The 24,320-nt window shown below is 41.6% G+C and overlaps 1 protein-coding gene across 1 annotated transcript in view; it reads right to left on the reverse strand.

Annotated features, from left to right (window-relative positions):
• Window positions 1–669: 669 nt before the first annotated feature.
• The window catches only part of tsku (tsukushi, small leucine rich proteoglycan), a 44,882-nt gene continuing 21,231 nt past the window's right edge, over window positions 670–24,320 (reverse strand). The window contains exon 2 of the mRNA XM_062974458.1: window positions 670–1,859. Coding sequence (XP_062830528.1) covers window positions 796–1,859 — 1,064 coding nt within the window. The 3' untranslated portion in view covers window positions 670–795. The remainder of the gene's footprint in view (window positions 1,860–24,320) is intronic.

The raw sequence follows: 24,320 nt of genomic DNA on the forward strand, positions 1-24,320 counted from the left end.
GCTTATTGACGATTCTGGATGAATGGATTTTAATCTTGAACATGCTTAAAATTTTATATAATGTGATTTTATTTTGTAATGGTATCTGTTTTATATGAACTGTTGTTTTGTAGATTGTTTTATATGAATTGTTGTTTTCACATTGTTTTTAGGCATTGAATTTTTGCCTATTTACTGTAAGCCGCTTTAAGTCCCCTCGGAGAGAAAGGCAGGGTAAAAGTGATGTAAATAAACAAACAAATAAATAAATATACAGTAGAGTCTCACTTATCCAACATAAACGGGCTGGCAGAATGTTGGATAAGCGAATATGTTGGATCATAAGGAGGCATTAAGGAAAAGCCTATTAAACATCAAATTAGGTTATGATTTTACAAATTAAGCACCAAAACATCATGTTATACAACAAATTTGGCAGAAAAAGTAGTTCAATACGCAGTAATGCTATGTAGTAATTACTGTATTTACGAATTTAGCACCAAAATATCATGATATATTGAAAACATTGACTACAAAAATGCGTTTGATAATCCAGAACGTTGGATAAGCGAGGCTTGGATAAGTGAGACTCTACTGTAGTTGAAAAAAGAAGCTTCTACTCTCCAGTTTAAAGGCAAAGAAAATTACGAGACAGAAAGAAGAGTCAAATGAATTCACGCTCAGCCACTCTTTCCATTAATCATTGTAATCAAATTTTGAAATATACAAAATATATAAATTAAAATATTTTACACAAGGCACATGTGGTGTTTTGCTTTGAGAGTCTGGAAATCTGTACAGGCGGTTCAGCCCACGTCACAAAACGTAGGGTGCCAACGACCCATGGCTGTCATGGCAGCTGAGGGTCTCCTTCTTGGTCAACCCAACCTGTCTGTGGTATTGCCCTTCCCGGATTGTCTTTAGGCACTTGACGTTCTTGCCCAAAGTGACGCTTTTGATGGACGGCAGGTATTTCAGCATGCTTTTCGACAAAGACGTGGCCACCCCTGTACCCGACAGGTTGAGCTCCTGCAAGGAACCCAGGCTGTAGAAGACTTCGGCATCCAATGAACGGATACTGGGATTGTTGGATAAATCCAACACTTGAAGAGCAGGGAGGTCTTTGAAAGCGTACGGCGATATCGCCGAAAGGTCATAAATACCGCTGAGTGACAAGTGGATTAAATCCTTCAATCCAGAGAATGCCCCTTTCCCAATGGCGGAGATCGGGTTTCCATCAAGGTTTAGGTACCGGAGAGGAATCCCTTGAAGAACCGGGATGTTCCTCAACCTATTCCCAGACAGGTTTAAGCTCTGAATATTGGGGATGGCTTTGTCTTGGTGCCTCAGAACCAGGCTTATCAAGTTGTTGGAGAGGTCGACATTAATCGGTTTCCGTTGACCTTTCGAGGTGAATACGTCCATGGAGATTTCCAGGATGAGGTTGTTGCTCAGGTCAATCTCTCCCAAGGGTGACCTGGAAAAGCAGTCTTCTGGAAGGGCAACCAAAGAGTTGTGACTCAGGTCCAAAGATTCCAGGTACCTGAGTCTTGAGAAGGTGGTGGAAACGATCTTTGAGATGGTGTTGTAGCTCAAATCCAGGCTCACCAGCGTGGTGTATCCAGGTCCGGTCAGCATGGACTCGTTGAGAGATTCGAGATGGTTCGACGATAGATCCAAGTAGGTTGTATCCAGTGGGATGGGGACAGGCACAATATGCGCGCCAAGGCCGCTGCAGTCCACCTTGGTCAGGCTGAAGCTGTCAAAGAGACCAAAGCTCTCCACCTCGCAGTGACATCCTGGGAAGCAAATCTTGGAGGAACCAACACTGGGGAGAAGCAGCAGCAGGTTGACCAACACCGAGAGAGGCATTGCTGACTCTGTAAAACAAAAGGATACATTAAAATCATCATCATCATCATCATCTTAGGTACCCAATAATGTACGAGTTAGGTCTTTTGTAAGGGTAAACATTAGAAATACTCATTCTCTGGTTTCAATTTTTATGAATGTACCCAATAGAAAATGTATAAGGATATGGTTGAGCTACAACTGTCATCATGCTGGATCAATCCACCCCAAACTCTACCACTATTCAATGATGGTCATGTTGGGTAAGTGTGCCACGTTGTTGTTGATGTTGTTATATATTTATTTTTATCCCACTTTTCTCTCCATGGGTGGGACTCAAAGCAACGTTTGGTCCAAATCCATTGTCCGTCATCCGCAATCCCCAACAGTCTCTGCATGTTCCAGATCCTCTAGCACAGGGGTCCTCAAACTTTTTAAGTGAAGGGCCGATTCACAGTCCCTCAGACTGTTGGGGGGCCGGACTAGGATGAAATAGTCCAAAATTAGGATTGTTGTTGTTGTTGTGTGCCTCCAAGTCATTTCAGACTTAGGTCAACCCTAAGTCTAAAGTTTAGGACAGAGGTCAGGTAAATGACTTTGGAAGGCCTTAGTTTGGGAACCCCTGATCTAGACGATCTCATAAGACCATAGGTAAGGAAAGAGACCTCCAAAGACCATCTAGATGATCTCATAAGACCATAGGTAAGCAAAGAGACCTCCAAAGACCATCTAGATGGTCTCATAAAACCATAGGTAAGGAAAAGGAACCTCAAAGGCGATGTACATGATCTCATAATGTCATCAGAAGACCATAGCTAAGGAAAGGGACCCTCAAAGACCATCTAGACGGTTTCATAAGACCATAGAGAAGGAAAGGGCCCCCCCAAAGGCCATCTAGACAATCTCATAAAACCATAGGTAAGGAAAGGGACCCTCAAAAGCCATCTAGATGGTCTCATAGGACCATAGGTAAGGAAAGTGATCTCCAAAAGCCATCTAGATGGTCTCCTAAGGCCGTAGCTAAGCAAAGAGACCTTCAAAGACCATCTAGATGATCTCATAAGACCATAGGTAAGCAAAATGACCTCCAAAGACCAGGCAGACTTAGGTCAACCCTAAGTCTAAAGTTTAGGACAGGGGCCAGGTAAATGACCTTGGAGGACCGAATCCGGTCCCCGGGCCTTAGTTTGGGGACCCCTGCTCTAGCACAACGTTATGGTATGCTTCCACCAGACGATGACCACAGAATAGTGCTGGATGACCTAGAAATGCTAGAGAAGTGGGGCTGGAAGGCCATGTGTCAGGAGGGCTTTGATTGTGACAAGGGGTTGAACTAGGTGGCCCTTGGGGTACCCTCAAACTATGAGGGCTATCCAGAAAGTAGATTACGCTTTGGAATTAAAAATCAACAAAGTATAGGAGAAAACATTTACCATATGCAGTTGAAAGCCACACCCAAATACCACTTCTCAACATAGTCGCCATTCAAATCTAGGCACTTATCATGGCGATGAATGAGCTTGGAAGCCCATCCCTCACAAAACTCTGCCACAGGAGCCTCCAGTAGCCTAGTGGATAAAAGCCTCATGACCTGAAGGTTGGGTTGCTGACCTGAAAGCTGCCAGGTTTAAATCCCACCCGGGGAGAGTGTGGATAAGCTCCCTCTATCAGCTCCAGCTCCATGCAGGGACATGAGAGAAGCCTCTCACAAGGATGGTAAAACATCAAAACATCTGGGCGTCCCCTGGGCAACGTCCTTGCAGACTGCCAATTCTCTCACTCCAGAAGCAACTCAGGTTGCTAATGACATGTAAAAAACAAAAAACCCCCCAAAACTCTGCTCCTTGCTTCCTCAACCAGCTGGTCACCCCTTTCCGCAGCTGTGCATCTTCGCCAAAACGCTGCTTTGAGGACATAAGCGGCAGAGTTTGGTGGGGAAGGAGTTGCCAAGCTCATTCATTGCTATGATAAGTGCCTGGATTTGAATGGCGACTATGTTGAGAAGTGGTATTTGGGTGTGGCTTTCAACTGCATATGGTAAATGTTTTCTTCTATACTTTGTGCATTTTTAATTCCAAAACGTAATCTACTTTCTGGATAACCCTCGTATGATGCCAATGATATTGCTGGACTATTAACAGGGTTGCTTTCAAAGCTGGACAAAACAGGGCCAGTGCTTCCTTGCGCTCTCACAGTAATTTAACCTTTTTTTTTCTTTGCAAACGAAGATTCGATCTTGAGAAAGCACCCAGACCAGCTGAAGCAACCCGGTGTGAATTTACAGCAGCGGCAATTTCAAGGAAAGAATGGAAAGGCAGACGCACGCAGGCAGGAGGCTGAGGAAGAGAGCTATTTGGGAAAAGAGAGATGACAATAGGGATAAATTCCACAGCCGCAGGAGGAGAGAGAGATCATTCAGCCCTTCTATTTTTACACCGGAAAGAGACCTTGCCAGCCCAATGGGGAATGAAGCTGTAGGAAATAAATCAAAACCAAGAGTGATGCTGTGCTTTTGACAGCCACAGCCACCATTTCATGCGGCACCCCCTGCTGCTCCCCAAAAATGTGCCCTGTTAATAGTCCAGCAATATCATTGGCATCATACGTTTGTCAAAGTTTGAAAGACTCCCATGATTTCTGCCAGCGCGAATTAATCTATCTGTGTTTAAGAGGAAGGCACAGAATGTCTTCAATCGTTGGCTTAAGTTTGCTGTTAACTGCCTTGAGTCTCTCTCTCTCTCTAACCTAATTTGATGTTTAATAGGCTTCTTTTTAATCTCTCCTTATTATCCAATATATTCACTTATCCAACGTTCTGCCGGCCCGTTTATGTTGGATAAGTGAGACTCTACTGTGTATATGCGTATGTGTGTGTGTGTATGTATGTGTGTGTGTGTGTGTGTGTGTGTATATATATATATATATATATTCTATTATTATTGTAGTATATTATATTATTACTATTATATTATTATTATATTATTCATTATTCATGACTACATTGAAACTAGAATAGAGAGAAATCAGCGTAGAAACTGCAAGAGGTACCATAGATTGTTGTACATGGAAATAACAGTAGTAAATAGTTTTTGATTTATTGAATACAGTTATATATTACAATTATATATCTTTGTTATTTAAACTATACCTATTGCGAAATTATGGGTTTTTTCTTTCTCGAAGTGACACGCCACTCAAGTCATGCTAGTTTTTTTTGGCGAATTTTGACACACCAAGCGCAAAAGCTTGCCCATCATTGCCCTAGGTAGCAAGCAGCCAGGCTTTGAAGCAGCAAAGATATTCATTGCAAAACAGTCAGGCTTTGAGGCTGCAAAGCTATTCACTGCTATTCCAGCTGGCCAATAAATGATTCCCATAAGCCACAGCAACACGTGGCCGGGCACAGCTAGTAATATATAATCCTGGGAGTCACAGTTTGGTGAGGCATCAATATTTATTGGTAGAGAAGGCTAAAGATTTTGGAAAATTAGGATCATCGCATCCTGTGTGTTCTAACTCTGGCCATCTTGACCATCCCCTGGTTTTACTTGGTCACCACACAGCGTCCAGTTCCTATCTGTGAATTGTCGGAGGGTGAATAATATATTGCTTAAACATGCCCTTGGAGCAAGGATAACACTCGGGTGTGATTTGACAATAGGGTGTAATTTCCCTTCTGGCAGAGCCATAATTCAACATCTGCAGCTTGCTGGGGGAATTTATTGCTGACCAGGGCTGTCCGGCCGGGAAAAGAATTGTCATTTTCACCCGTCATTCTGAAACACTCCCTCCTGCCTGGCTCAGAAAACTGTGTTAGATGTCCCTGCTTCATTGGCAATAAATGCATTCCTAGCTTATATCAGCCTGCACGCCAATGCCTTAAATCAAGAAATAGTTTTCTAAGATCTACAGAGATATTCGCAGGAACACCTCAGCAAGCCAGAGTCCAAAAGTGGCAGGCTAAAACCAGTTAGAAGTCTCTGCTTCATTTGCAATAAATGCATTCTTAGCTTATCTGGGATACCAGCCATCATGCTAATGCGTTAAATCAAGAAATAGTTTTCTAAGATCTACAGAGATACTTGCAGGAACACCTCAGCAAGCCAGAGTCCAAAAGTGGCAGGCTAAAACCAGTTAGAAGTCTCTGCTTCATTTGCAATAAATGCATTCCTAGCTTATCTAGGATACCAGCCTAGTGAGAGTCCAAAAGTGGCAGGCTAAAACCAGTTAGAAGTCTCTGCTTCATTTGCAATAAATGTATTCCTAGCTTATCTAGGATACCAGCCTAGTGAGAGTCCAAAAGTGGCAGGCTAAAACCTGTTAGAACTCTCTGCTTCATTGGCAATAAATGCATTCCTAGCTTATATTAGCCTGCACACCAATGCCTCAAATCAAGAAATAGTTTTCTAAGATCTACAGAGAAACTCACAGGAACACCTCAGCAAGCCAGAGTCCAAAAGTGGCAGGCTAAAACCAGTCAGAAGTCTCTGCTTCAATGGCAATAAATGCATTTCTAGCTTATCTGGGATACCAGCCTGTACGCCAATGCCTTAAATCAAGAAATAGTTTTCTAAGATCTACAGAGATACTCACAGGAACACCTCAGCAAGCGAGAGTCCAAAAGTGGCAGGCTAAAACCTGTTAGAAGTCTCTGCTTCATTCGCAATAAATGCATTCCTAGCTTATATCAGCCTGCATGCCAACGACTTAAATCAAGAAACAGTTTTCTAAGATCTACAGAGATACTCGCAGGAACACCTCAGCAAGCCAGAGTCCAAAAGTGGCAGGCTAAAACCTGTTAGAAGTCTCTGCTTCATTGGCAATAAATGCATTCCTGGCATTGTTGTACATGGAAATAATGGTAGTAAATAGTTTTTGATTTATTAAATACAGTTATATATTACAATTATATATTTTTGTTATTTAAACTATATATATGGTGAAATTATGGTTTTTTCTCTCGAAGTGACACACCACCCAAGTCATGCTAGGTTTTTTGGTGAATTTTGACACACCAAGCGCAAAAGGTTGCCCATCATTGCCATAGGGCTTGGCTTCTAAACCTTTGACCACTTTGATTGCCCTTTTCTGGATATCTTCCAGCTTGAACATATCCTTCTTGAATTTCTTTGCTTCCAGAACTGGAAATGAGATTATTCCAGGTGAAGTTTGGCCTAAATCAGAATGGAGTGGGGCTATGATTTCCCTTGATGTAGACACTGTACTTCTATCGATACAGGCTAATATCGTATTGGCTTTTTTAGCTGCTGCATCACACTATTGACTCATGTTCAGCTTGTGTTGTAGCTTTGCCTCAGTTCTACAATTGGAGGGTCCTAGGAGAGAGCAAAGGAAGAACACAATCCTTCTGATAACCTGGACATGAGCTTTAGCCCTCAAAATATAATTAGGAAATGTGAAAATGGACACCTTGTCCTGTGCAAAGTCTAAAGTTGTCAGCATGTATTAGCTTAAGAGGTCCCCAATGGTGTTGTTTGCAGGCTGCAATATGACTATGTGTTTGGTCCAGTTTTTCATTTCTGCGGGTTTAAAATGACGGTTGGTGAGACGGAAAATATGTGCAATAACGGGGTCAGTAGCAATCGGAGCGTTTCATCTTGCAGAATCAAATAACGTGCCACGGTTTCCCATATTTTCCCGTATCAACCTTGCTCTTCTTTCATCCCCTTGCATCATTATTTGTTGCATCATAACGGCGCAAACTTTTTCGGATAGAAAGAAAAAAGCTGTCGGTTGGAAATAACTCTTCTTGCGGTGCAGCTACACTCTAGAATTAATGCAGCTCGAAACCACTTTAAATGCCGTGGCTCAATGCTGTCAAATCCTGGAAATTGTAGTATGGTGAGAAGCCAGCACTTTTTGATAGAGAAGGCTGAAGTCCTTGTAAAACTGCAACTCCCAGCATGCTATAACATTGAGCCGTGTGATGTGAAACTGGGTTAATTCAGCAGTATAGATGCACTCTTATAATCTTTCCAGCTGCCTAGGGCAGGGGTCCCAAAACTAAGGCCCAGGGGATTGAAGCCATTTATGCGGCCCCCACGGTGGCGGCTCCCTCCTCCTCCTCCACCGAGGAAGACACTTTGCACCTTCCAAAGCTTTGCTTGTTGTGATGTATTTTCGGATGATGCACGCAGATCCCAGCAGGGTGGCCTTTTGCAGCTGGCAGATCGTAATTTTGTCAATGTCTATTGTTTCCAAATGCCGGCTGAGATCTTTTGGCATGGCACCCAGTGTGCCGATCACCACCGGGACCACCTGCACTGGTTTCTGCCAGAGTCTTTGAAGTTCAATCTTGAGGTCCTGATAGCGGCTGAGTTTTTCCTGTTGTTTTTCGTCAATGCGACTGTCACCTGGGATGGCGACATCAATGATCCAAACCTTTTTCTTTTCCACAACTGTGATGTCTGGTGTGTTGTGTTCCAGAACTTTGTCAGTCTGGATTCGGAAGTCCCACAGTATCTTTGCGTGTTCATTTTCCACAACCTTTGCAGGTTTGTGATCCCACCAGTTCTTTGCTGCTGGCAGGTGGCACTTGAGGCATAAGTTCCAATGAATCATTTGGGCCACATAGTTGTGCCTCTGTTTGTAGTCTGTCTGTGCGACTTTCTTACAGCAGCTGAGGAGATGATCAATGGTTTCATCGGTTTCCTTGCACAGTCTGCATTTTGGGTCATTATTATTATTATTATTAACAGAAGGACACAGCAAACGAGATATATATGCTGGATTTTGTACCGCAAAATCACAAGTTGAACACTTCCCAAACAGTTAGGACTGTGCGATTTATTATTATTATGGGTATGTATTTTATTATGACACAGCAAACAAGATAGATATGCTGGATTTCGTATTATTATTATTATTATTATTAACAACATTGAGGCTGGGTGGCCATCTGTCAGGGGTGCTTTGCTTGTGCTTTTGGTGCACAAAGGCAGAAGGGGTTGGGCTTATTATTAACAACATTGAGGCGGGGTGGCCATCTGTCAGGGGTGCTTTGCTTGTGCTTTTGGTGCACAAAGGCAGAAGGGGTTGGGCTTATTATTATTAACAACATTGAGGCTGGGTGGCCATCTGTCAGGGGTGCTTTGCTTGTGCTTTTGGTGCACAAAGGCAGAAGGGGTTGGGCTTATTATTATTAACAACATTGAGGCTGGGTGGCCATCTGTCAGGGGTGCTTTGCTTGTGCTTTTGGTGCACAAAGGTAGAAGGTGGTTGGACTAAATGGCCCAAGGAGTCTTTTCCAACCCTTTTTCTTCTTCTTATTATTATTATTGACAGAAGAACACAGTATAACACAGCAAATGAGATATATATGCTGGATTTCATATCACAAAATCACAAGTTGAACACTTCCCAAGCAGTTAGGACTGTGTGATTTATTATTATTAGTATTATTATTAGTATTATTAACAACATTGAGGCTGGGTGGCCATCTGTCACGGGTGCTTTGCTTGTGCTTTTGGTGCACAAAGGCAGAAGGGGGTTGGACTAAATGGCCCAAGGGCTCTCTTCCAACCCTCATTATTATTATTATATTATGACACAGCAAACAAGATAGATATGCTGGATTTCATATCACAAAATCACAAGTCGAACACTTCCCAAGTGTCTAGGACTGTGTGATGTATTTTCGGATGATGCGCGCAGATCACAGCAGGGTGGCCTTTTGCAGCTGGCAGATCGTAATTTTGTCAATGTCTATTGTTTCCAAGTGCCGGCTGAGATCTTTTGGCACGGCACCCAGTGTGCCCATCACCACCGGGACCACCTGCACTGGTTTCTGCCAGAGTCTTTGAAGTTCAATCTTGAGGTCCTGATAGCGGCTGAGTTTTTCCTGTTTTTCGTCAATGCGACTTCTTCTTCTTCTTCTTATTATTATTATTATTATTATTTTATTATGACACAGCAAACAAGATAGATATGCTGGATTTCATATTTCATTGTTGTTGTTGTTGTTGTTGTTGTTGTTGTTGTTGTTGTTGTTATTATTATTATTATTATTATTATTATTATTATTATTATTATTATTATTATTAACAACATTGAGGCTTTATTTGTTCCCGGTTTTTTTTTTACTTCAAAATAAGATATGAGCAGTGTGCATGGGAATTTGTTCATAGTTTTTAAAAAAAACTATAGTCTGGCCCTCCAACGGTTTGAGGGACCGTGAACTGGCCCCCTGTTTAAAAAGTTTGGGGACCCCTGGCCTAGGGATTTCTTGGACTTCTCACCCTCCGAAAGGGAAGCGATCCAAGCTCAGTTTTCAGGCAAGACATTCAGACACTCCGTCCGTAAAGCCGAGCCATTGATCATCCTTCTATTTCCGCATCAGACAGCAGCCGAGAGGAACTTGGGATTTTCCAGGAATTTAAGTGTGCGTGTCTCTGTCTTTATTTTGAATTTATAGGCTGGCTGGTGGAATCTAGGTGTGCAGCTACACTGCAGAATTAATTCAGTTTGACACCACTTCAACTACCATTCCTCTCTATGCTATGGAATTATGGAATTTGTAGTTTAATGCACCAGCATTACTTGGGCAGAGAAGGCTGAAGACCTTGCAAATCTACAACTCCTGTGACTGCAAAGTCATGCCAATCGAAGTAGTGTCAATCTCCAATCATTCTACAGTGTGGATGTAAAACTACAACTCCCTGGATTCCATAGGATCGAGCTGTGGTTCAAGGGGCGTCAAAATGCATTAATTCTACACTGTAGATCAGGGGTCCCCAAACTAAGGCCCGGGGGCTGGATGCGGCCCATTGAAGCCATTTATCCGGCCCCCATGGCACAAGGGCAGAAGGGGGTTGGGCTAAATGACCCAAGGGGTCTCTTCTTCTCTTACAACCATTATTATTATTATTATTATTATTATTATTATTATTATTATTATTATTATTATTATTATTTGAAACACAACAAGATGAGTCCACAGCAGACACTCTGCTGGCTGTTGTACTGGATCATATTCTGGACACTTCCCAAGTGTCTAGGACTGAGTGATGTATCGGCGAATAATACGTGCAGGTCCCAGTAAGGTGGCCTTCTGCAGCTGGCAGGTGGGGATTTTGTCAGCGCCGATTGTGTTTAAGTACAGGCCAAGGTCTTTAGGCACTGCACCCAGTGTGCCGATCACCACTGGGACCACCTTGACTGGCTTGTGCCAGAGTCTTTGTAATTCGATCTTTAAATCCTCATATCGTGTCAGCTTTTCCAGTTGTTTCTCCTCAATCTTGCTGTCACCTGGTATTGCAACATCAGCAATCCATACTTTGTTTTTTAACATGATTGTGAGGTCAGGAGTATTGTGTTCCAAAACCATGTATTATTATTATTATTATTATTATTATTATTATTATTATTATTATTATTATTATTATTAACATTGAGGCTGGGTGGCCATCTGTCAGGGATGCTTTGCTTGTGCTTTTGGTGCACAGAGGCAGAAGGGGGTTGGACTAAATGGCCCAAGGGGTCTCTTCCAACCCTCTTTACTATTATTATTATTATTATTAACATTGAGGATGGGTGGCCATCTGCCAGGGGTGCTTTGCTTGTGCTTTTGGTGCACAGAGGCAGAAGGGAATTGGACTAAATGGCCCAAGGGGTCTCTTCCAACCGTCTTTATTATTATTATTATTATTATTATTATTATTATTATTATTATTATTATTAAGATTGAGTCTGGGTGGCCATCTGTCAGGGGTGCTTTGCTTGTGCTTTCGGTGCACAAAGGCAGAAGGGCATTGGACTCAATGGCCCAAAGGATCTCTTCCAACCCTCTTTTTTATTATTATTGTTGTTGTTGTTGTTAATTATTATTATTGCTCGGTGGCCAACTATAGTCCGGCCCTCCAACAGTCCGAAGGATCGTGAACTGGCCCCCTGTTTAAAAAGTTTGGGGATCCCTGCTGTAGATGAATCCATCATTATTCCACCTTCTGTCATCTTCCTAGTTTCAACCTGACACTCTGGCTGGATCTATATTGCCAAATGACACAGTTTGGTTTCTTGTATTTTGTATTATGTATATGTATTGATCGGGTTGTTGTATGTTTTCCGGGCTGTGTGGCCAATGTTCCAGAAGTATTCTCCTGACGTTTCGCCCACATCTATGGCAGGCATCCTCAGAGGTTGTGAGGTATGGAGAAAACTAAGCAAAGAGGTAAATATATATCTGTGGAAAGTCCAGGGTGAGAGAGGTCAGTGTGAATGTTGTAGTTAATCACCTAAATTAGCATTGAATAGCTTCATTTCCTGTCTTCCTTTGTTTAGAGTCGTTAACTGCCCCTGGTTGATTCATGTCTGGAAATCCTCTGTTTTCAGAGTGTTGCTTTTAATTTACTGTTCTGATTTTTGAGTTTTTTAATACTGGTAGCCAGATTTTGTTCATTTTCATGGTTTCTTCCTTTCTGTTGAAGTTGTCCACATGCTTGTGGATTTCAATGGCTTTGTGTAGTCTGACATGATAGTTGTTGGAATGGTGTAGCATTTCTGTGTTCTCAAATAATATACTGTGTCCAGGTTGGTTCATCAAGTGCTCTGCTATGGCTGATTTCTCTGGTTGAGTGAGTCTGTATTGATTGTTTTTATGATGTGCAAACCGCTCTGAGTCCTTATCGGAGATATAGCAGTTGTTGTTGAAACTGCATGATGTCGTTAATGTGGACTCATACAATGCACTGAACTGCATTATATGGGTCTACACTGGCCATATAATGCAGTTTGAAACTGCATTCTCTGCAGTGTATATGCAGCCTGTGTGCTCCCTCGTTCCAAGATCAACCAAAATCACCTGCTTTTTAAAAAGAGAGAGATGTCCCCAAACTAAGGTCCGTGGGCCGGATGCGGCCCTCCAAGGTCATTTACCTGGCCCCTGCCCTAAACTTTAGACTTAGGGTTGACCTAAGTCTGCCTGGTCTTTGGAGGTCTCTTTGCTTACCTATGGTCTTATGAGACCATCTAGATGGCTTTTGGAGGTTACTTTTCTTACCGTTGGTCTTATGAAACCATCTAGATGGTCTTTGAGGGTCCCTTTCCTTATCTATGGTCTTCTGATGGCCTTAAGAGATCATCTAGATGGCCTTTGAGGGTCCCTTTCCTTACCTATGGCCTTATGAAACCATCTAGATGGTCTTTGAGGTCTCTTTCCTTATCTATGGTCTTCTGATGGCCTGATGAGATCATCTAGATGGTCTTTGAGGGTCCCTTTCCTTACCGATGGTCTTATGAGACCATCTAAATGGTCTTTGAGGTCTCTTTCCTTATCTATGGTCTCCTGATGGCCTTATGACATAATCTAGGTGGCCTTTGAGGGTCCCTTTCCTTACCTATGGTCTTATGAAACCATCTAGATGGTCTTTGAGGGTCCCTTTGCTTACCTATGGTCTTATGAAACCATCTAGATGGTCTTTAAGGGTCCCTTTTCTTATCTATGATATTCTGATGGTCTTATGAAACCATCTAGATGGCCTTTGAGGGTCCCTTTCCTTACCTATGGTCTTATGAGACCATCTAGATGGTCTTTAAGGTCCCTTTCTTTATCTATGGTCTTCTGATGGCCTTGTGACATAATCTAGGTGGCCTTTGAGGGTCCCTTTCCTTACCTGTGGTCTTATGAAACCATCTAGATGGTCTTTGGAGGTCTCCTTCCTTATTTATGGTCTTATGAGATCGTCCAGATCAGGGGTCCCCAAACTAAGGCCCTCCAAGGTCATCTACCTGGCCTCTGTCCTAAACTTTAGACTTAAGGTTGACCTAAGTCTGAAACGACTTGAAGGCACACAACAACAACAATCCTAATTTTGGACTATTTCATCCTAGTCCGGCCCCCCAACAGTCTGAGGGACTGTGAATCAGCCTCCACTTAAAAGGTTTGAGGACCCCTCTTTTTTCCTACTTTCTATACCAGGGGTCCCCAAACTTTTTAAACAGGGGGCCAGTTCACGATCCTTCAGACCATTGGAGGGCCGGACTATAGTTGGCTACCGAGCAATAATAATAATAATAACAATAATAATAAATAAGAGGGTTGGAAGAGACCCTTTGGGCCATTGAGTCCAATCCCCCTTTGCCTTTGTGCACCGAAAGCACAAGCAAAGCACCCCTGACAGATGACCACCCAGAATCAATGTTAATAATAATAATAATAATAATAATAATAATAAAGAGGGTTGGAAGAGACCTCTTGGGCCATTTAGTCCAACCCCCTTCTGCCTCTGTGCACCATAAGCACAAGCAATGTTAATAATAATAATAATAATAATAATAATAATAATAATAATAATAATAATAATAATAATAATAAGGGTTGTAAGAGAAGAAGGGACCTCTTGGGTCATTTAGCCCAACCCCATTCTGCCCTTGTGCCGTGGGGGCTGGATAAATGGCTTCGATGGGCCGCATCCGGCCCCCGGGCCATAGTTTGGGGACCCCTGTTCTATACCTTATATTGTTCCCCTACTTTTTATGTATATAGATCTTTTTCTCTTCATTAATAAAAAGTATATATATATATACATATATATAGTTTGAGGACCCCTGTCTTAAACAATAGATGGTCCTTTTTGTGTGTTTAAGTCCATTTGAAAAGCTCAGGCCTGATAGCGAACCAATTCCCTGCAACGAAACACATGTCTTTCAGGTTCAATTCCTTTCGCTCCCTCCCCGACTCTTTGCCTGATGTAAACATAGCCTTTTGGGCTCTCTCTGGTTGGGTTTTATTTCTGTGTTTCTTTATTTTCCTCTCCCACACCCTGCCCTGCTATTACAGGGCTTTCTTGAGACAGGAGTGTGTGGTTAGCTAGTTAGAGGGAAACCGATGCCAGGTCATGTGTGTTCTCTTTGCATTTCCCCCTCCTAGCATGGGTTCCTCTTGAAACTCACAGGCTAGGACTTGCAGGCGGCTTTCTTTGGGGAGATTTAAAGGCGCAGTGCACCAAGCAGTGCTTTTGGAAGTGTCGCCAATAAGCAACCTATGAATCAGTGGAAGGGATCCCCAAGGGCCATCTAGTCCAACCCTTGGCCACGCAGGAATGTTCATCTAAAACACTCCTGGAACTTTGGGTCTCATGCAGAGAAACATATTGGAAATGCTGTGTTGCTGTGAGTTTTCTGGGTTGTATGACCATGTTCCAGAAGTACTCTCTCCTGACGTTTTGCCCACATCTGTGGCAGGCATCCTCAACAACAACAACAACAACAACAACTTTATTTTTGTATCCCGCCTCCATCTCCCCGAAGGGACTCAGAGCGGGGTTGTTGTATGTCTTTCGGGCTGTGTAGCCATGTTCCAGAAGCATTCTCTCCTGACGTTTCGCCCACATCTATGGCAGGCATCCTCAGAGGTTGTGAGGTATGGAGAAAACTAAGCAAAGAGGTTAATATATATCTGTGGAAAGTCTAGGGTGAGAGAGGTCAGTGTGAATGTGTAGTTAATCACTTAAATTAGCATTGAAAAGCTTATCTGCTGTCTTCTTCCTGCCTCTGGGGCATCCTTTGTTTAGAGTCGTTAACTGCCCTTGGTTGATTCATGTCTGGAAACCCTCTGTTTTCAGAGTATTGCTTTTTATTTACTGTTCTGATTTTTGAGTTTTTTAATACTGGTAGCCAGATTTTGTTCATTTTCATGGTTTCTTCCTTTCTGTTGAAGTTGTCCACATGCTTGTGGATTTCAATGGCTTCTCTGTGTAGTCTGACATGATAGTTGTTAGAATGGTCCAGCATTTTTGTGTTCTCAAATACTATTCTATAGTATTCTAGTACTGTTTGGTTCAGATACGTAGATGACACCTTCACGATTTGGAGCCATGGAGAGGAAGAACTCAGCAAGTTCCTGGACCATCTTAACAGCATCCACCCAAACATCCAATTCACCATGGAAAAAGAAAAGGAAGGAAAACTGCCATTTCTAGATGTTCTGGTCATCCGCAAACCCAATCAACAATTGGGCCACACAGTTTACAGAAAACCTACACACACAGATAGATACCTTCATAAAAACTCCAACCATCACCCAAGTCAAAAAAGGAGCACAATCAAAGCCCTGACAGACCGTGCACAAAGAATCTGCGAACCTCACCTCCTCCAAGGTGAACTCAACCACCTAAACTGGGCTCTACAGGCCAATGGATACTCCACCACAGACATCAGAAGAGCTGCAAGGCCAAGAACAAGCCATGAGAGTCAAGACAAAGATCCACCCAGAGGAAAGGTGTTCTTACCAGACATCAAGGGAACTACTGACCGCATAGGGAAGCTGATGAAGAAGCACAACCTACAAACTATCTACAGACCCACGAAGAAAATCCAACAAATGCTACGGTCAGCGAAGGACAAGAGGGATCCTCTCTCTTCTGCAGGAGTCTACCGGATACCATGCAGCTGTGGACAAGTCTACATAGGGACCACCAAACGCAGCATTGCCCAAACAAGAGTCAAAGAACATGAAAGGCACTGCAGACTAATTCAACCAGAGAAATCAGCCATAGCAGAGCATTTGATGAACCAGCCTGGACACAGAATACTATTTGAGAACGCAAAAATGCTGGACCATTCTAACAACTATCATGTCAGACTACACAGAGAAGCCATTGAAATCCACAAGCATGTGGACAACTTCAACAGAAAGGAAGAAACCATGAAAATGAACAAAATCTGGCTACCAGTATTACAAAACTCAAAAATCAGAACAGTAAATAAAAAGCAATACTCTGAAAACAGAGGGTTTCCAGACATGAATCAACCAAGGGCAGTTAACGACTCTAAACAAAGGATGCCCCAGAGGCAGGAAGAAGACAGCAGATAAGCTTTTCAATGCTAATTTAAGTGATTAACTACACATTCACACTGACCTCTCTCACCCTAGACTTTCCACAGATATATATTAACCTCTTTGCTTAGTTTTCTCCATACCTCACAACCTCTGAGGATGCCTGCCATAGATGTGGGCGAAACGTCAGGAGAGAATGCTTCTGGAACATGGCTACACAGCCCGAAAGACATACAACAACCCTGTGATCCCGGCCATGAAAGCCTTCGACAACACATTGGACTCAGAGCGGCTCACATGGGGACAAGCCCAACAACACAAGTTAAAACACAGAACAATCAATTGTAATGTTTATGATTGCTTTTAAAACATTATTAGGTGCTCTGAGAGGCAATATCCTAAAGTCATGGGATATAAATCCTCTTAATGAACAGTCTTCTCTTTCCAGCCCTCACCAAAGCTGAAAATTTATTTATTTTATTTATTTATTTACAGCATTTATATTCCGCCCTTCTCACCCCGAAGGGGATTCAGGGCGGATCACATTACACATATAGGCAAACATTCAATGCCTTTTAACATAGAACAAAGTCAAGACAAACATAGGCTCCGAGCGGGCCTCGAACTCATGACCTCCTGGTCAGAGTGATTCATTGCAGTTAATTGCACTGGCTTGCTCTCCCACCTGCGCCACTTAAGTTCCCAGCAACAACATTTTAACATGGTACATATTTCAGAATTTGCTCAGACCTTGCTCAGAATTTGCTAAGTATTTTACAATATGGTTTTCTAAGCAGCTCTAAACACCATCTCTGAGTCCTAGCCACATGTTACTGTCAGAATTTTTTTTTGAAATTAAAGAATAGTTGGGATGAATATTCACCAAACAAATGCACTGCATTTATGTTGGTTCTTGTCTTTATAAAAACAGAGGAATGATCCTCAGAGGTTGTGAGATCTGTTGGAAACTAAGCAAGTGGGGTTTATATATCTGTGGATTATTTGAGAATATTCAAAATGCTGGACCACTCTAATAACTACCATGTCAAACTACAAGGAGAAGCCATTGAAATATTGCATTGTTTTTAAATCTCATTGTTTTAGTGGATAGTGTGTATTGTATGCTATGTTGTTGTCATATTCTCATTGTCCCCGCAGGGAGATGGTGGCAGGGTATAAATAAAGATATTATTATTATTATTATTATTATTATTATTATTATTATTATTATTACTACTACGGTAGAGTCTCACTTATCCAACATAAATGGGCCGGCAGAACGCTGGATACGCGAATATGTTGGATAATAAGGAGGGTTTAAGGAAAAGCCTATTACACATCAAATTAGGTTATGATATTATTTTATTATGACACAGCAAACAAGATAGATATGCTGGATTTCGTTTCACAAAATCACAAGTCGAACACTTCCCAAGTGTCTAGGACTGTGTGATGTATTTTCGGATGATGCGTGCAGATCCCAGCAGGGTGACCTTTTGCAGTTGGCAGATCGTGATTTTGTCAATGTCTATTGTTTCCAAATGCTGGCTGAGATCTTTGTGCCCATCACCACTGGGACCACCTGCACTGGTTTCTGCCAGAGTCTTTGCAGTTCAATCTTGAGGTCCTGATAGCGGCTGAGTTTTTCCTATTGTTTTTCGTCAATGCAACTGTCACCTGGGATGGCAACATCAATGATCCAAACCTTTTTCTTTTCCACAACTGTGATGTCTGGTGTGTTGTGTTCCAGAACTTTGTCAGTCTGGATTCGGAAGTCCCACAGTATCTTTGCGTCCTCATTTTCCAATACTTTTGCAGGTTTGTGATCTCACCAGTTCTTTGCTGCTGGGAGGTGGTATCTGAGGCATAAGTTCCAATGAATCCTTTGGGCCACATAGTTGTGCCTCTTCTTGTAGTCTGTCTGTGCGATTTTCTCACAGCAGCTGAGGATATGCTCAATGGTTTCGTCGGTTTCCTTGCAGAGTCTGCATTTTGGGTCATCGGCTGATTTTTCAATCTTGGCCTTAGTTGCATTTATTCCTGGGCTGCAAGGATCAGGCCTTCTGTCTCCTTCTTCAGGGTCCCATTCGTGAGCCAGAGCCAGGTCTTCTCCTTATCAGCTTTTCCTTCAATTTTGTCAAGGAACTTTCCATGCAATGTTTTGCTGTGCCAGCTGTCAGCTCTAGTTTGTAGTGCGGTTTTCTTGTACTGATTCTTTGCTGTGTTTTGAGGAGTTTCTGATTTTTGATATTATTATTATTATTATTATTATTATTATTGAAATCCACACGCAAGTGGATGATTTCAATAGAAATTGTTAAAACCATGAAAATGAACAAAATCTGTAAAATCAGAACAGTAAATAAAGAACAACACTCTGAAAACAGGGGAATTCCAGGAAGGGAACAATCAAGGCCAGCTAACACCTCCCAACAAAGGATTCCCCCAGGCAGAAATCAGCCAGGCTTTGAAGCTACAAGGCTATTCAATGCTAATCAAGCAGGCCAGTTGCAACATTCACACTTGCCCCAAACAGACAAAGAGTTCTTTCTCCCACCCTGGACATCCCCCATGTTCCTGCATGGCAGAAAGGGGTTGGACTAGATGGTTCTTGGAGGTCTCTTCCAGCCCTAGCATTCTGTGATTCTGTGCATGCCAATACTGTGCAACTGTGGAGGTGTGGCAAAATAGAGGGAAAGGGGAAAATAGGAAAAACATACACCGCGTGTTGGGCAGGGCAAACATAGGTGGGACACAAAACTGTGCAAACTGATTGCAAGGCGTGAAAGTGAGGATATGTTTCTGTTTGTTTAAACAATGCTATTGCCATGAGACTGTGACAAAGTCCTAAGTCAAAAATTCATCTTGCCTAGAAAACCCAGTGATAGTGTCACCGTAGTATTGCCGTAAGTCTGAAATGATTTGCACACAACAAAGCCAAAGTTGGGTTTCTATGGCTGAGTGATTTGAGCATTGGACTATGACTCCGGAGACCTGGATTTGAATATTGCTCAGCCAAACAATTTTCAGCTTCAGAGGAAGGTAAACACAAACTTTTCTGAACAAATCTTGCCAAGAAAACCTTGTGATAGGTTGTTGTGTGTTTCCCAGGCTGCCCAGAAAACACAACAACCCTGTGATTCCGGCCAGAAAAGCCTTTGACCACACTTGTGATAGGTTTCTAATAGTTTGGAAACAACTTCAAGGTACCTACAGGCTCACACAAGCTGCCACGGGTGCGGCTCTGTATGAACCAAGATCATGTCCCAAACTGTGCCAAAACATGACCACATACATGTGTTGATCAACTCCACTTGATCGGCAACACTCCCCCTGAGGTTGTGTAGTAACGGAAGGAGGAAACCTGTCAGAAGAGACAAGGCTGACCCGAAGGGATGTTTCTCCACCACAAGTTTTATCTTATCACGGAGGGAGCTTTGATAAGACGCCAAAGAGAGGAACTCGGCAGATCCTAAGGGCAGGAACGGAAAAACGTGCTGCGTGAGAAATGCAAGTGTAGTTAGAAAGGTACCGTTGCAAAAAGCAAGGTGTTGCAGTTTGTTTTAGGAATCTAGCTGGACCGGAAGGAGGAAAGTGTGACGCCTCTAAGCTGCGTGAACAATGGAAACCAACACGGAGCCAATAAACAATCTAATATCTTTATTAAAGCAATAAAGGAATCAAACAAAAATAAGCAGAGTATATAGTCCAGCAATAGTCCTTTTAGGAAAAGTCAATTATAGTCTAGTAATATAAAATTTAATGTCCAGTATTAGAGTTCAAAGTTTTAAATCCAATAACCGAAACACACTCAAACTTCCAAGCAGTTTGAGTGGGGAATAAAGCAAGGTCTCTCAGGAAAGTTTCCAGGCATGATATCCAAGGCTAGGGATTAAGGCAAAGTTAGTTGTGGTGGATCTGAAACGCAGTCCAGTCTTGGCAGGGAGATGAAACGCAACTCCCGGACTACTCAAGAGTAGCGCTCTGTCAAACCGCTGAGATGCACAGGAACAAGAGTCGATGTTAACTTTCCAACTGACACGTTGACACCGCAATGGTAAGCCTGTGCCCAGAACTTTTATGGGACTTCAAAACCTTGTCCGAACCAGGTGCCTAAGTTCACATTTTCCCAAGGGAAACGGACTGAAGACAACAACTTGCCAGATGTAAACCTCCCTGAAAACTCCCAAGGGAATCGGTTTAATTCTCAGAGCGGTATGTTTTGAGAAACGATCTCCTATCAAAAACAACACTTTCCGGGGAAACAGGCTCTGTTTCAAGGGCTTTTGTAATTAGCTTTGGACCCAAACTGTCAACAGGGGACATCTGGAAGGGAACGGAATCTTGCTGAGTTGGGAAAAACCCCATATCCTCTTCAGTCTGCTCTATAATGGCTGCGGGGTCATGACTCGAGGGTCTCTGAGACATCACAGAAAGACATGACTCTTAGGGAGCTGAAGCAAGAGGAAATTTGGGATAGAGAAAAGTAAAAGTGGATCTGGTCAACTACAGGATGTTGGTCCCTAAAGGGAACTTTTGAGGGTCAACCCCTGTTAGGGAACAGGAACAGGGAAGTGTTCATGAATCTGTGGGTGAGTTGGAATCTGAGGAGAAGACTTTGAAAGTACCCACTTTTCAGGAGAGGTGAAAGGAAACAGAGCTGAGACATTGTTCAGCTAGAATAGCTGCCAGAAATGCAGCTGAGTAATTAGGAACTGCCCTAGCAGCTGTGAGGGGATTCAGGGCTATAAAGCAGGTGCAGCCAGCTCTTGCTGGTAACAAACTGACTCTAATGCCTTCACTCTCTATGTGCCTGCTCCGAGTCTGCATCTGGATTTATTGCTGTTTCTTTGTCTGAAGTAAGACTGCTATAGTAAGGTAAAGGTAAAGGTTTCCCCCTGACATTAAGTCTAGTCGTGACCGACTCTGGGGGTTGGTGCTCATCTCCATTTTAAGCCGAAGAGCCGGTGTTGTTCGTAGACACCTCCAAGGTCATGTGGCCGGCATGACTGCATGGAGTGCCATTACCTTCCCGCTGGAGCGGTACCTATTGATCTACTCACATTTGCATGTTTTCGAACTGCTAGGCTGGCAGAAGCTGGAGCTAACAGCGGGTGCTCACTCCGCTCCCCGGATTCGGGCTGTGGCGCAGGCTGGTGAGCAGCCTGCTGCAATAAATCACTCTGACCAAGAGGTCATGAGTTCGAGGCCAGCCCGTGTCGGGGTGAGCACCCGACAATTAAAAATAAAATATAGCCCCTGTTCGTTGCTGACCTATGCAACCCGAAAGACAGTTGCATCTATCAAGTAGGAAATTTAGGTACCACTTATATGTGGGGAGGCTAATTTACGACACTATAAAAATCACCCAGCCGCTGTTGGAATGAGGAAGTGCCGTCACAGTGGATGATGAAGCAGCTGATCCCCCTGTGGCCGGAATTAAGCATACCCTCTGGAAGCTGGAGAAGGTTTAAATTGCCTCTGCGTCTGTCTCTGTTCTATGTTATATGGCATTGAATGTTTGCCTTATATATGTACAATGTGATCCGCCCTGAGTCCCCTTCGGAGTGAGAAGGGCGGAATATAAATACTGTAAATAAATAAACAAATAAAATTCGAACCTGCGACTTTTTGGTCCCCAAGTTCAGCAGCTCAGTGCTTTAACACGCTGAACCACCCGGGGCCCCAATTAATAAATAGCAATGGTATAATTAAATAAATAGCATCAGTCTTTAGTGTTAGAAGAAATCAATGGAAGATTTTGCCATAACAAAACACAGGGTGACAGGGCAATAAAACTCAAGCAAGGAAACCAAATCCAGCAATAAAAAGCCCATCCCTTCCTTAGAGATGCAAAAAGGGATCAATTGAAGGTCTGGGAATGTTAAGCCACAAGCAGGGCAATAAAGCCTTAGACACAGTAGGGATTGGAAATAGCATTTTGATGTTCTGTATATACTCGAGTATAAGCCTAGTTTTTCAGCCCTTTTTTTAAGACTGAAAAAGCCCCCCTCGGCTTATACTTGGGTGAGGGTCCTGGTTGGCTTATATTTGGGTCAGCTTATACTCGAGAATACATGGTACATTTATTATTTTTCTCTATTATTATTGGTATTATTGCATTTATTATTTTTTTCTATTATTGTTGCTATTATTGCATTTATTATTTTTCTCTATTATTGTTGCTACTATTATTTATTTTACTCTATTTTTATTATTATTAATACATTTATTTTTTCACTCTGATCTTATTATTATTATTATATTTATTATTTTACTCTATTTATTATTACATGTATTATTTTCTTATATTTATTATTATTATTACATGCATTATTTTACTCTATTATTGTTGCTAATATTACATTTATTTTACTCTACTTTTATTTTTATTATTAATACCTTTATTCTTTCACTCTGATCTTATTATTATTATTGCATTTATTATTTTACTCTATTATTACATGTATTATTTTCTCTATTATTGTTACTACTATTGCATTTATTTTACTCTATTTTTATTATTATAATTAATACATTTATTATTTCACTCTGATCTTATTATTGCATTTATTATTTTACTCTATTTATTATTACATGTATTATTTTCTTATATTTATTATTATTACATGCATTATTTTACTCTATTATTGGGTTGTTGTATGTCTTTCGGGCTGTGTGGCCATGTTCCAGAAGCATTCTTCTGGAAAGCCTTCGACAACACATTACTCTATTATTGTTGCTACTATTACATTTATTTTACTCTACTTTTATTATTATTATTAATACCTTTATTCTTTCACTCTGATCTTATTATTATTATTGCATTTATTATTTTACTCTATTTATTATTACATGTATTATTTTCTTATATTTATTATTATTATTATTACATGCATTATTTTACTCTATTATTGTTGCTACTATTACATTTATTTTACTCTATTTTTATTATTATAATTAATACATTTATTCTTTCACTCTGATCTTATTATTATTGCATTTATTATTTTACTCTATTTATTATTACATGTATTATTTTCTTATATTTATTATTATTATTACATGCATTATTTTACTCTATTATTATTAAAAGGATACATAAACATGTTTACATTGAAGAAGATGAGAATAATGATTTGATGAGAGTTGGACAGTCTTATCTTAAATTAGAGCTTGATGTAAATATTCAAAAACATTTAACCTACTGATGCCTCAATTAATGTAATTTTATTGGTATCTGTTTTTATTTCTGAAATTTACCACTCTCGGTTTATACTAGAGTCAATGTTTTCCCAGGTTTTTGTATGGTAAAATTAGGTGCCTCGGCTTATATTCGGGTCGGCTTCTACTCGAGTATATACGGTAGTTTGATTTTAATTGATTGGGCCAGATGCTATACTGATATCGTGAATTATTGTAATCGGGAAATTGTGGGGAAATTTGCTTTCCTGAACTGTTTTGATAAGCATCTGATCAAAGTGCCATGCGCAAGGTGACAAGAGAAAGAGACAAGATGAAAGACAAGGAAGGGCATGAGAAGCAGGATGTTTAAAGGTGCGAAATGTGCTTGTAAAAACCTATAAGAACCTTGTGAGAGACTTCACTCATGTGCCGCTTTCCTTTCAGATGATGTGGCATTGCACCTCCCATTATTCCTCACCATTAGTTGTTAGCAAGGACTCTTGAAAGTTTG

This window comes from Anolis carolinensis, chromosome 3 (genome assembly GCF_035594765.1).
Source record: "Anolis carolinensis isolate JA03-04 chromosome 3, rAnoCar3.1.pri, whole genome shotgun sequence".
In the NCBI taxonomy this organism is placed as follows: Eukaryota; Metazoa; Chordata; class Lepidosauria; order Squamata; family Dactyloidae; genus Anolis; species Anolis carolinensis.